Raw genomic sequence first — 14,809 nt, forward strand, 5'->3', positions numbered from 1 at the left:
TAATAATAATAATAATAATAATAATAATAATAATAATAATAATAATAATGCTAAATAAAAACAGAACAAATAAATGACTATCCCATGACAGCCATCTGTCTGTCTGTCTGACTGTCTTTGAAATAACTATAATTTCTTCTATGTTTTCATGGCATTTATTGAAGGATTTGTGTGCAAGCACCTTTGATTAAAACCCAGCTTAGTTCATAATTTTAAAAGTCTGTAATACTTTTTCATAAGAAAGCTGTAGACTTAGTACATGAAAATCTTATCTGTTATAACTTTATACTGATATAAGACAGGATGATGATGATGATGATGATGATAATGATGATGAAGATGAACTCAGGCAACAGGACTTTCCAAAGCTATTCTACAATTATAATATATTCCTACAAAAGCAAATTAATACAACACATAACAGTTAAGTCCCAAAGATGTTAAAGTGTCAGTGAGTATAGTCAAGGCTATGGTCTTCCCAGTTACAATGTATGGCAGTGAAAGTTGGACCATAAAAAAGGCTGACCGCCAAAGAATTGAGGCCTTTGAATTATGGTGCTGGAGAAGACTCCTGTGAGTCCCTTGGACTGCAAGGCGATCAAACCGGTCAGTCCTAGAGGAGATCAACCCTGACTGCTCTTTAGAAGGCCAGATCCTGAAGCTAAAACTCAAATACTTTGGCCACCTAATGAGAAGGAAGGACTCACTGGAGAAGAGCCTAATGCTGGGAAAGATTGAGGGCAATAGAAGAAGGGGACGACAGAGAATTGAGGTGGCTGGATGGAGTCACTGAAGCAGTAGGTGTGAGCTTAAATGGACTCCAGAAGATGGTAGAGGACAGGAAGGCCTGGAGGAACGTTGTCCATAGGGTCGCGATGGGTCGGACACGACTTCGCAGCTAACAACAACAAAAAATGATATCTATTAAAGTAGCTAACTATCTCATACAGGTTCTAATAGTAATTGCCATGGGTGAGCTTTTAGCCTTGATCAGTCAGGTGTATTAGATTACAACATTATTTATCTGCTTGGCTATGCTGCCAAGAACAGACCTGTAGTTTGATACATCTGGAGAACATCAGTTTGGAGAAGGCTAAATAATACTCACTATTAATATTATCTAGATGCACCATATGCCTTGTTTAATGTGGTTCAATGTTTTCTCAATAGCTTTCCCTGGGACAATTGATCAACGTACACTTCAGGAAGAAACAGCACTCTATTTAGCAACAAACAGAGGGAATATTGATTGTATGCGTTCATTGCTCCACGCTGGAGCAGAACCTGATATTGCAAACAAAGCTAGAGAAACCCCACTTTATAAAGGTACGTAACTTCATTCATGTTCAGTTTTGAGCTAGAATGTCCTGTTGTCTTTAGGTTTGGAAATGCTTTCTGCCCTGGAACCTACAGTAATGAATATTGAATGTTCATAAATTGTATTAAAAGCAGGATATGCCAGAAAGACATTCCCATCCTTTTTCCCTCCAATATTCCCCCAATTTCTGGTTCTTACCTTTCTGGTTATAAAATTGTTTTCGGCCTAAGAAATACATTTGTTCCATTTAAAAAAATAAATAAATTCATGGATTTCAAATTATCTTTCCCCCTAAATCTCCCCAGAGAAATAAATAGAAGGTATGTTTGTATGCACAGCCCGTGCTGTAGCTAGTGTATAATTAATCAAATAAATGCTCTCAACATGCAGATTTTCTTTCTTTTGACATGACAGCCTGTGAACGGAAAAATCCTGAAGCTGTGAAGATGCTATTGCAGTACAATGCTGATGTTAACCATCGCTGCAATCGTGGATGGACGGCTCTCCATGAAGCTGTTGCTCGAAATGATTTAGAAATAATAGAACTTTTAGTTCAAGGAGGTGCTAAGATTGAATCTGCAAACTGTTATGGAATTACCTCTTTATTTGTAGCAGCTGAAAGTGGCCACTTAGAAGCCTTGAGATATCTGGCGAAATGTGGTAAGTACCAAATGCAGGAAGCCACAACTGAATCATTGAGGGAATGGTTGTGGTCTGCACATCATTCATTCATTCATTTTTCATTTGTGCTTTTCTTTAATCGCTTATGATTTGTTATTGGTTTTGTTTGAAAATTCTTTCAGTAAAAGCTTGTTGAACTGCTTACCTCAGAATATTTATCTTTATCTTTGTTAATAAACTGCATTTCCACAAATAAGAGTATTTATTTAAAACATTCATATCTTATAATCAACTCTGGATAGCTGGCAATCATCCCACTCAGTCATCTAGCAAAGAAAGACTCCTGGGCACTTGTTTTGCCAAGAAAAATACTTTACTAAAGCTTAAATGGTTACAGAAGTAGTGTAAGCTGAATCTGAGGTTTTCCCATGCAAACAACACAAAGGAAAGTTCCCTCTCCCCCCCACCCTCGGCCATCTCCCAGTTATCTGCAAATATCCAATCAGGTGCTTGTATATTGTTCAGGAAACAGTGCTTAGTTTGCAGTTCTGCATATCGTTACTTGACCTTGGCTGGGTGGAGTTTTTCACATGGCTCAGCCGGGCTTCTTATTGCCTCCTTTCCTTACATTCCAATCTTCCCTTCCCTCCCCCTCCGTTGCTAATGTCAGGCTGTCAGCTCATGAAATTTGGACAGGTGAGATGCAGCCATGACAATAGCTCCCAAACAAATATTTTGCAAAAAAAAAAAAAAAAGCAAACCAGATTAATCACATTTCATTTTTTATTAGTTTATCAAAATATAAAATACAAAGAAAAGTGAAAGTAATGGGAAAGTAAGGGAGGAAAAAGGGAAGAGGAAAAAGTGTAAGGGAAAAGGGGAAAAAGAAAGGATTCTTTTTTTTTATTCTTTTTAGCACAGTAGAATAAGGCAATAACATACAGGTTTTGCTTTTACATAATAATATATACTGGCTATTTCTATAACAGCAAACCTAGTTAATCAGGAAAACCAAAAGTCTAGCTTTCATTTTTTTTCCACCTCAAGCGTGAAGTCCAGAAGCATTTTCCAAGTAGAAAGAAAGCTGTATTTTTTCCCCTTTAATTAAAGCAGCCAATTTAGCCATCTCTGATAACTCCATCAGGTTTTGCAGTTCCGTCATCCATTTTGGGAGTTAAAATATATTTCCAGTTTTTTGCATAGAGCATACTTGCTTCTGTCAACAAACCAGATTAATCATTTTGACTCTGTTATCTCAGTTTATAAAGAACTGGGAAATTTTAAGGCTCAGAGTCACCTCCAGGTGACTCTGTGGTATCTGACACTGTGGTATCTTGAGTGATACTGTGGTATCTTGAGTGATACTGTGGTATCTTGAGTGTATAATATTGATTTCTATCATCAGTTTTGCCAAGAATTTAAAAATGAAGGTGGGTTCTTTACCCACAGAATAGTGAGAAAATGAATTGCCATTCTAAATCATTGTATATATTTTAAATATATGTGAAAGAACTATATTGCATTCCTTAATAATAGTAATAGGTTTTCATTTACTTATTTATTTTTATTATTTTTACAAATAACTCAAGGTGATGAAGTTATCCTTCCTTCTATTTTCCCCACAACAACAACCCTATGAGGTGGGCTGACAGAAGTGATCGGCCCAAGATCACCCAGCTGCCTTTCATTTCCTAAGGCAGGACTAAAACTCACAGTCTCCTCAGGTGCCTTAACCACTAGACCAGGGGTAGGCAACCTCGGCTCTTTTATGACTCATGGACTTCAACTCCCAGAATTCCTGAGCCAGCTATGCTGGCTCAGGAATTCTGGGAGTTGAAGTCCATGAGTCATAAAAGAGCCGAGGTTGCCTACCCCTGCACTAGACCAAACTGACTCTTTCAGAAAATGTCGAGACTTTGCCACTTTGTTTTAGTGTTTAATTATATAATTTTACATTCAATTTTATTAGTTTTATTATGTTCAGATTTTAAAATGTAAAATGTATAGACTACATTTCAATATTTATATTTACTATTATTTCATTTTTAAATAGGAACAGAAACAACAATAGAACTATTAAAAATATCATTGCACCTATGTAGTATTCCAAGTTTTAAAGCCTCTCTGAGAATCCTAAAATAATTTTATTCAGCTTGTAAATGTGCAACATTTGCATAAATTGAATATTTATTGTTTTCTTATTAAAAAAATCTAGTGTTGGGCTTTGTAATGAGTTTCTAGTTACAGGTTTGTTAAGTCTGCCAAATATAACAGAGTTTTCTGTTGTTTGCTTGGCAGAGATTTGTGCAGCTGAATTTTAGGCATATTTGTTTAAATGAAACCACCACCCTATTCAAATAGGTTTATTCTCAAAGTGTGTATGTTTGTGTGTCTCTGTCTGTGTTTGTGTGTGTGTGTGTGAGAGAGAGAAAGATTTCAAGGCATTGAGATCAAACAGCAGACTAACATATTCATTTCTTTAGAGTATTTTGTTGTCATCTTTGCAAAACTGATTAAGCTGGTACAGAAGCATTCAAAAGTAATAATTTGTGAGATGAAGCATCAGAAAAGTGAAATCCATTAAAATAGCATCCCAACTACTATATAACTTTAAAAAGTAGAGTTTAAAACATGACAATTGTTTTTAAGTATTCAGAGTCAAAGGGCATGTTTTTCAATAAAAATCTTATTACTAACTTTTTAGTAAAAAATAGTAACATTCTAGTTTCAATGAAGCATTAATTATTTCTTGTAATTATGGGATTAGGAAGTTATGGGCTTAATTAAAAGGAGTAGCATTTGACCCAAGAGTTCCTTTCAATCTACTAGCTAGAAAAAAACCCAAACTGGAAAGTTTCCAGGACTACATCCTCTTTATCTAATCTAATATTGACCAAATTAAGTCTCAATCAAGTAACTTTATCTGCAAAGAACAAAACTGTCCCAGTCATTTTTGTCCCCATCTCCCCCACAATTGGCCCAGTCATTCCATTGGCCTCATGGGGACTTCTTGAAACCCTACTCAAAAGAGATCATGCAACCACACCATCTCTTTTGTCATAACTGATTTTTCTGCTAAGCTGAAAAAGGAAGATAAACAGCTGGAAAATACAAGTAGATTATGTTTTTCAGTGTGAGTTTATTTATTCTGTGTGCATTGAATCAAGTTATTGCATGATTTCCAGCACTTCACAAGCATAAAGTAGTTGTTGGAAATCTTTATGTTTTCTTTGGACTAGAAAAAGCATACTGGTAAAGAACTATGTGCTCTTATAAATTCCAGTTCTGTTGAGATTATGCTTTACACATCTTTCATTCCCAGGTGCTGATATCAACACCCAAGCTAGTGATAAAGCTTCAGCTATCTATGAAGCTTCTAAAAATGGACATGAGAAGGTTGTGGAATTTCTCTTGTCTCAAGGTGCTGATGCTAACAAAACCAATAAGGATGGGTTCTTACCAATTCACATGGCCTCTAAAAAAGGCTATTATGAGTAAGTTGCTTCTTTATTTTTCGGTATGGTGGTCAGTTTAAACATATGAAGATTAATTGTGCATAAACTGTAGGTTAAAATAAAAAATCCAGTTATCTTCACCTCAGCAGTTGACACAAAACAATCATCTAAATAAAAATTAATTAGGATGTCACAGATCATATACAATTTAGAAGGCCCAAAATAGCAAGAGAGAGAAAGATATTCAAGTTTATATTGTGAATATACATAATATATCTTTATCCCATATAAGCACTGTTATGAATGAAATTGTAGCTGAAGAGTTATTATGGTTATTTATTGTGAACTAGTAATATAAAAAATAAAGGCAAGAAAAGCTTCTGTTTCTATTGTCTTGTGAAGGTACAAGACAAGGAACAGAAAGAAGTAATACTAACAAAAGATGAACCAGTGCAATTGCCTTGACTTTCTAACTATTCATAATATCTTCCTACGTTTTCAATTAATGTGCTCTGCATATCTGTAAATCTGATGTTCTCCAAGAACAACATTGACTTTTGCAGTTCACATACTGAAAACATCTACTCACACCTATTCTTCACCACAGTCATGTTCATGCAATCCAAGGAGAATGAACAGGGAGAAAACCTGTTTTTTCCCTAATACCCTACATAACTGGGAGATCTACTTTTCACATATCAGCAAACCACTCCCATCTTTCCTAAGTACTGACCACGCTACTGACAGAAATTCACATCCACAGGTAATGTACCCCTGCCAGAGGAGAATTGTTTAAAAATCCTGTTGTCTTTTTAAGAAGAGGAAGTGCAGGACACAAGGACTGGGAAACTAAAGAGCAGGGACTTGGAAATGAGGCTGGAACTGTGTTCTGTACTTTTATTCAACAAAATGATGTTACTATTTGAAGCAACTAAAGTCTGTGCAATTCTTTGCAGGTTACTATATAATTATAAACACTGAATAAACCCTAATATATTTTGTCAATAACTTGTGTATGAAAATATGATGTGTGTGTGTGAGAGAGAGAGAGGGGGGGGACGGAGGGAGAGAGAGAGAGAGAAAGAGAGCGAGAGCGCTCAGCCCTAATCAGTCCACTGGAGGATGAGGTTCTCTTCCTTGAAGCCTATCTACCATAACTGTTTATAATCAATCTTTGATTATGTTTGATTTTAATTTGATTTTTGCCAGGATTGTGAAAATGCTGCTGCCAGTAACAAGTCGTACTCGCATCAAGCGCAGTGGCATCAGCCCTCTGCATTTGGCAGCTGAGCGTAACCATGATGATGTCTTGGAAGAGCTCATTGATGCTGGCTTTGATGTAAATGCCACCCTTTCTTTTGAGCGTTCCCGACTCTATGAGGACAGGCGCAGCAGTATCCTGTATTTTGCAGTCATCAACAACAACATATATGCCACTGAGCTGCTGCTTGAGGCTGGAGCTGATCCCAATGTTGACCTTATCAATCCATTGCTCATCTCCATCCGCCATGGCTGTTTGAAAACAATGAAACTGCTTCTTGATTATGGAGCTAACATTAATGCCTACGTTGCCTCTCACCCTACAACTTTCCCTGCTACTGTAATGTTTTCAATGAAGTATCTTGTTCTGCTGAAATTTTTGATGGATATGGGCTGTGATGCCAACTCTTGCTTTACGTGTTGTTATGGGTGTGGCCCACATCCTCCTATTGATATTAGGAGGGACAGATATAGTGATCCTGCAGTGAATAACAATAACAAAATTGTACAGGTAAATTTATTTTTATTATTTCAACTTTTCTATGACATTTAGAGAAATACATGGGAAAAATAGCTCATAGGTAAACAACATACTTTTTCTTAGAATACTAACAAGTTTAAATTCTGGTTTCTCCAGTTTAAACAACATCAACCCATCTTGTTATCTAGCCCATAGAAATTCAGGGTACTTTGCCTTTGCCGATGTCATCCAGCCTCCAGAAATCAAATTTCTTATTAGCTGCTGGATGGTTGAATTAATCACAACTTTAATATTAAGAGTTACTTTGTGTGAGATGAGCAGCTATATACATACATACATACATACATACATACGTACAGACAGACAGGCAGACAGACAGACATATAGATGAGGACAGCAGGAAGAATAGTATTTGCGTAATAAAGATTTGAGGTCTTCTGTATTTTGTGTTTCCAAGTTTCTCTTTATACATATCCCATTTCCTACAAATAAGGTTTTGTTTATCAGAGAAAATAGCAGTTGATATTCATCCCAGACATTCTAGTCCAGAAAATTATGATGGTTACTCTCCATTTTCATGTGGCAGATAGATAAACTTAATATAGTCTCCATAATAAAAATTATCAACTTAACTCAGTAATATCTGTATGTATTTTGCACAGAGCAAAATCAGTAAAAAACCAGTCAATTATCACTGCTAGGCACCCAGCATATTAATAACATTTTGCTAGTTTGGAAATAGGAATTTTTGTATTGACACAGTGAGTTGTTTTATTATTTTTCATTTTTAAGTTTTGTTTCTTTTGTTTTTCTGTAAATTCTGGGATTCCTCTATGTCTTATACCTAGTGCCTAATTTTGGTAGAAATTTTGATACAAAAAGTTAAAGAATAAACATGTTTGTACACTATATTTAGTAAATAGGATGTGACTTTTATTGATATTTTTATTTGCCACTAGAGGGCATTTAAATTACAGGTGAAACTCAAAAAATTAGAATATCGTGCAAAAGTTTATTTATTTCAGTAATGCAACTTAAAAGGGGAAGCTAATATTTGAGATATTTTTTTTTAATCCCATTTATATCCCGCCCTTCTCCGAAGACTCAGGGCGGCTTACAATCTAAGCACAAATCAATGTGCTTAGCAATAGACTCATTACATGCAAAGCAAGATAGTTCAAGCCGTGATTTGTCATAATTGTGATGATTATGGCTTACAGCTCATGAAAACCCCAAATCCACAATCTCAGAAAATTAGAATATTGTGAAAAGCTGCAATATTCTAGGCTCAAAGTGTCCCACTCTAATCAGCTAATTAAGCCATAACACCTGCAAAGGGTTCCTGAGCCTTTATATGGTCTCTCAGTCTGGTTCAGTAGGAATCACAATCATGGGGAAGACTGCTGACCTGACAGTTGTGCAGAAAACCATCATTGACACCCTCCATAAGGAGGGAAAGCCTCAAAAGGTAATTGCAAAAGAAGTTGGATGCTCCCAAAGTGCTGTATCAAAGCACATTAATAGAAAGTTATATGGAAGGGAAAAGTGTGGAAGAAAAAGGTGCACAAGCAGCAGGGATGACCGCAGACTGGAGAGGATTGTCAGGAAAAGACCATTCAAAAGTGTTGGGGACTTTCACAAGGAGTGGTCTGAGGCTGGAGTCAGTGCATCAAGAGCCACCACACACAGACGGATACTGGACATGGGCTTCAAATGTATTCCTCTTGTCAAGCCGCTCCTGAACAACAAAGAACGTCAGAAGCGTCTTACCTGGGCTAAAGAAAAACAGACTTGGTCTGTTGCTCAGTGGTCCAAAGTCCTCTTTTCTGATGAGAGCAACTTTTGCATCTCATTTGGAAACCAAGGACCCAGAGTCTGGAGGAAGAATGGAGAGGCACACACTGCAAGTTGCTTGAAGTCCAGTGTGAAGTTTCCACAGTCTGTGTTGATTTGGGGAGCCATGTCATCTGCTGGTGTTGGTCCACTGTGCTTCATTAAGTCCAGGGTCAATGCAGCCGTCTACCAGGAGATTTTGGAGCACTTCATGCTTCCTTCTGCAGACGAGCTTTATGGGGATGCTGACTTCATTTTCCAGCAGGACTTGGCACCTGCCCACACTGCCAAAAGCACCAAAACCTGGTTCAATGACCGTGGGATTACTGTGCTTGATTGGCCAGCAAACTCGCCTGACCTGAACCCCATAGACAATCTATGGGGCATTGCCAAGAGAAAGATGAGAGACATGAGACCGAACAATGCAGAAGAGCTGAAGGCCGCTATTGAAGCATCCTGGTCTTCCATAACACCTCAGCAGTGCCACAGGCTGATAGCTTCCATGCCACGCCTCATTGAGGCAGTAATTGCTGCAAAAGGGGCCCAAACCAAGTACTGAGTACATATGCATGCTTATACTTTTCAGAGGTCCGATATTGTTCTATGTACACTCCTTGTTTTATTGATTACATGTAATATTCTAATTTACTAAGATTGTGGATTTGGGGTTTTCATGAGGTGTAAGCCATAATCATCACAATTATGACAAATCACGGCTTGAACTGTCTTGCTTTGCATGTAATGAGTCTATCTCATATATAAGTTTCCCCTTTTAAGTTGCATTACTGAAATAAATGAACTTTTGCACGATATTCTAATTTTTCGAGTTTCACCTGTACTTTATAGAAAGTAATGAAATTTTTTCAACAGCATGTTTTTGCATTATTGTTCTCCTTTATGCTAATAATATTTGACACACCTACAAAATATTTATTTTCATTTAAGTGCAAACTGGTTGCATGATTAATATGGAAACAATAGTTTATTTCTCTGGGTGATGCTGGCATGTTGGAAAGCATATCATATTGATATATGAACAGTCACATTGAACAAAAAATGATCCTTTATAGTCTTGCATTAGATGCTGTTATGCACACATATAATACATAGCTAAAATAACATACAATTCAGCAAAAAATAAATACTGCTTAATATTTTGGCAGTGATTTACTCTCCAAACATGTTTCAATTTAGTTTCTGAACGTTTCATTACCAGACTAGGTGACATCATCAGCAGGATTTTCTTGTCCCATTTTCCTTAGCTTAGAAATGTCTTGTGTGCCAATGTGTTCAGTTGATCATCTGATTGGTTTTTCATTTGGAGCTATATTTAATTAATCTGAGCAGCTGATTGATTCTCTTGTTGATTGGTAGTTCGAATGGTCTGGTTTATTACATATTCATATGTTGGATCTAGATCAATATGTCTGTTAATTGCTCCTTTGGTAGAATTGTTGTTGTTGTTAGTTGCGAAGTCGTGTCCGACCCATCGCGACCCTATGGACAATGTTCCTCCAGGCTTTCCTGTCCTCTACCATCTTCTGGAGTCCATTTAAGCTCACACCTACTGCTTCAGTGACTCCATCCAGCCACCTCATTCTCTGTCGTCCCCTTCTTCTCTTGCCCTCAATCTTTCCCAGCATTAGGCTCTTCTCCAGTGAGTCCTTCCTCCTCATTAGGTGGCCAAAGTATTTGAGTTTTAGCTTCAGGATCTGGCCTTCTAAAGAGCAGTCAGGGTTGATCTCCTCTAGGACTGACCGGTTTGATCGCCTTGCAGTCCAAGGGACTCGCAGGAGTCTTCTCCAGCACCAGAGTTCAAAGGCCTCAATTCTTTTGCGCTCAGACTTTCTTATGGTCCAACTTTCACTGCCATACATTGCAACTGGGAAGACCATAGCCTTGACTATACGCACTTTTGTTGACAGGGTGATGTCTCTGCTTTTTAGTGTGCTGTCTAGATTTGCCATGGCTTTCCTCCCGAGGAGCAAGCGTCTTTTAATTTCTTGACTACAGTCCCCATCTGCAGTGATCTTGGAGCCCAGGAAAATAAAATCTGTCACTACCTCCATTTCTTCCCCATCTATTTGCCAGGAATTGAGAGGGCCGGATGCCATGATCTTGGTTTTCTTAATGTTTAGTTTCAACCCAACTTTTGCACTCTCCTTCTTCACTCGCAACAAGAGACTCTTCAGTTCCTGCCATTAGAGTGGTATCATCTGCATATCTTAGGTTGTTGATATTTCTTCCAGCAATCTTAATTCCAACTTTTGACTCCTCTAGCCCTGCCTTTCTCATGATGTGCTCTGCATATAAGTTAAATAGGCAAGGCGACAGTATACAGCCTTGCCGGACACCTTTCCCAATTTGGAACCAATCAGTGGTTCCGTGTCCAGTTCTCACTGTTGCTTCTTGGCCCGCATATAGGTTTCTCAAAAGACAAATAAGATTTTCTGGTACTCCCATTTCTTTAAGAACTTGCCACAGTTTGTTATGATCCACACAATCAAAGGCTTTAGCATAGTCAATGAAGCAGAAGTAGATGTTTTTCTGGAACTCTCTAGCTTTCTCCATGATCCAGCGTATGTTGGCTATTTGATCTCTAGTTCCTCTGCCTCTTCGAAATCCTGCCTGTACTTCTGGTAGTTCTCGATCCACATACTGCTGGAGTCTAGCTTGTAGGATTTTAAGCATAACTTTACTAGCATGAGAAATGAGTGCAATGGTGCGATAGTTTGAACATTCTTTGGCACTGCCTTTCTTTGGAATTGGAATGTAAACTGATCGTTTCCAATCCTGTGGCCACTGTTGAGTTTTCCAAATTTGCTGGCAAATTGAGTGTAGCACTTTTACTGCATCGTCTTTTAAGATTTTGAATAGCTCAGCTGGAATACTGTCACCTCCACTAGCTTTGTTGTTGCTCAGCTTTTCTAAGGCCCACTTCACTTCACATTCTAGGATGTCTGGCTCGAGGTCAGTGACCACCTCATTGTGATTATCAGGGACGTTAAGCTCATTCTTGTATAGTTCTTCTGTGTAATTTTGCCATCTCTTCTTAATCTCTTCTGCCTCTGTTAGGTCCCTGCCATTTTGGTCCTTTATCATGCCCATTTTTGCATTGAACGTTCCCTTCATCTCTCCAATTTTCTTGAAAAGATCTCTGGTCCTCCCTATTCTATTGTTTTCTTCTATTTCTTTGCACTGTTCATTTAAGAAGGCATTCTTATCTCTTCTAGCTATTCTCTGGAATTCTGCATTCAATTGGGCGTATCTTTCTTTTTCTCTCTTGCCTTTTGCTTCCCTCCTTTCCTCAGCTATTTGCAAAGCTTCCTCAGACAGCCATTTTGCTTTCTTGTATTTCTTTTTCTTTGGGATGGTTTTGGTTGCTACCTCTTGTACAATGTTGCGAACCTCTGTCCATAGTTCTTCAGGCACCCTGTCTATCAGATCTAATTCCTTAAATCTATTTGTCACCTCTACTGTATATTCAACGGGGATATGATTTAATTCATACCTGACTGGCCTGGTGCTTTTCCCTACTTTCTTCAGTTTAAGCCTAATCTTTGCAACTTTGGTAGAATACCAGACTTCAATAAATTCATGTGTAGAAAAAGAACTGTAACCATCTGCAAGAGCCCAATAAGTACTATATCTTAATTATGATCTATAATGCTCCAGAACAAGATAGCAGAATTCCCAAATGGGACAACTCATTGCGCCAACTTACCATGGGACACCTCGCCCTAGGACAACTTGCTGCAGAACAATTCCACATGGAACAACTTAGCATGATAATAAGTATCTGCCACTGTTTCTTCGATATTATTTCCATTGACAAAAATGGAAATAACATAGAACAGGGGTCTTCAAACTTGTCCCTTTTATGAATTGTGGACTTCAACTCCCAGAATTCCTCAGCCAATGTGTCTGGCTGAGGAATTCTGAGAATTGAAGTCCACAAGTCATAAAAGGGCCACGTTTGAAGACCCCTGACATAGAACAAACAGTGGTGGATAATATTTATCGCACTAAGTTATCTCATATGGATTGTCCCATGGTAAGTTAGCCATGGTAAATTGGCCATGGCGAGGTGACCATGTAGAATTGGCTTAGACTGACAGAATTTTGTACTAAATAGCTTCCAGATTGCAGGCAGTCTTATGTTTGAATGCCAAGTGTAAACCTTCCTTCCCATATATAATAAATAGATGGATTTTTATGCAGAAAAGAATCCAAAACACACTTTCCAATCCTAAATGGTAAAATTAAATATTCTGTTTTTTCCATTTCCTTTTGTGTATCTATCTTGGTGTCCCTATGTTGATTTATATAAGAATCAGTAGATTTTAGCTTTTCCTGCAGACTGGTTATCTATGTTGTAGCATTTCCTCTTCTGAGTTTTTTAAACAATCTCCCACTTTTCTGTTGCGATGAAATAAATCAGTGATTAATGCTATTTTTTCCAAAGTAATAATAAAGAAATGACTTTCAAGGACAATAAACAGGCTATAAATATGAATTCAGACACATATCATATTTAATAAAGATAAACACTTCTTTGATTCATCTTGATTTAGTTACAAATATATTTCATTCCAGTATTTTTTAAACAAAAAAAGGTATAAATATATTAAGGAATACACGTAGCCTGAAATTCTTTCATTTGGAATGTCAATCCAAAAACATGTTTTTCACTGGATCTATTCAACTAAACCATTCTGAACATTTTGGAGAAAAACAAAAGTGTATATCTAGATTTAAACAGAATTTGTGCACATTTACACTGAGGTTAGAAGAGCTTAGTATTATCATGCCCCTGAGACCCATCTGGCCCTGATTCAGTCAGCAGTTTAGAAAGTCTTACAAACATGGCTGTTTCTGGACATGAGGATTAGGAAGTTAAGGTGGGCAGTGAGATGGAAATTGTTATAGTGCTGCTTGTTGCCCTTGGCTCCTTCTCTGTATTTTTATATTTATCATTAATGGCTTTGGGGGGGTATTGTTCTAGTTTTGTTTGTATTGGGTTTTAGTTTGATTAGCTACCCAAAGTTGCTCTTGCAATATGGGCAGCCATAGAAATTGATTAAATAAATACATGTTACATTTTTAGACTTTTTTAATGTGTAACATAGTAGAAATGAGGTAGTCCCTCATCTGACATAAGACAACAAATGCTAATACAAATTCCCTTCTCATCCCTATGAGTGATATATGTTTCTCAATCTCAGTCCTTCAACTGAGACTGTGAGTTTGAGGGTTGTGTTCGGCTTCGTAGCTGGTCCTAACACTACATTCTTCTGGACAGAGAGTTCTAATGTTGTTCCTGGGATCTGTTGGAGCCACTTTCCCAGCTTAGGAGGCAGAGCGCCGAGAGGTCCAACAACCACTGAAATCGCTTTGGCCTTTATTTTCCACATCCTCTCTAGTTCCTCCTTTAGGCCCTTCTCCTAGGAGTATATAAATTCTATATTAGAATTCAATTCATTGAAGCTACTAGCACGTATGTTGAGAAAATAAATTGTATCTGTGAAATAATTGCATTTGAAACTGTTCTATACTGTTATGTCTTGCATTTTCTTATGCCTTTTGATTATTTACAGCACTGATTTTATATAATTTATTCTTCCCCACCCACCCTAGTTTTGTGAAATGGTTTCAACCCCAGAGATGAGTCGTTGGGCAGGCCCTATTATAGATGTTCTTTTGGATTATGTGGGCAATGTGCAACTTTGTTCCCGGTTGAAGGAACACATTGACAGTTATGAAGATTGGTCCAACATTAAAATCAAAGCAGGTTAGTTACAATAAAGGCTTGCACTTCTATTATTCAAGAATCAAATACAC

At 37.5% G+C, this 14,809-nt stretch overlaps 1 protein-coding gene and 1 long non-coding RNA gene across 3 annotated transcripts in view; one reads left to right on the plus strand and one right to left on the minus strand.

Annotated features, from left to right (window-relative positions):
* The window catches only part of LOC310650755, an 852,012-nt gene that overhangs the window by 710,029 nt on the left and 127,174 nt on the right, over nucleotides 1-14,809 (minus strand). The gene's annotated exons all lie outside the window — the stretch shown is intronic.
* ASB2 (ankyrin repeat and SOCS box containing 2) overlaps nucleotides 1-14,809 on the plus strand; it is a 36,232-nt gene that overhangs the window by 16,947 nt on the left and 4,476 nt on the right. For both annotated transcript variants that reach the window (XM_083379469.1, XM_083379468.1), the window contains exons 5-9: nucleotides 1,171-1,326; nucleotides 1,733-1,978; nucleotides 5,262-5,433; nucleotides 6,604-7,165; nucleotides 14,606-14,759. In XM_083379469.1, the coding sequence (XP_083235595.1) occupies nucleotides 1,171-1,326; nucleotides 1,733-1,978; nucleotides 5,262-5,433; nucleotides 6,604-7,165; nucleotides 14,606-14,759 (1,290 nt within the window). The remainder of the gene's footprint in view (nucleotides 1-1,170; nucleotides 1,327-1,732; nucleotides 1,979-5,261; nucleotides 5,434-6,603; nucleotides 7,166-14,605; nucleotides 14,760-14,809) is intronic.

This window comes from Vipera ursinii, assembly GCF_947247035.1.
Source record: "Vipera ursinii genome assembly, chromosome: 1".
Classification (NCBI taxonomy): Eukaryota; Metazoa; Chordata; class Lepidosauria; order Squamata; family Viperidae; genus Vipera; species Vipera ursinii.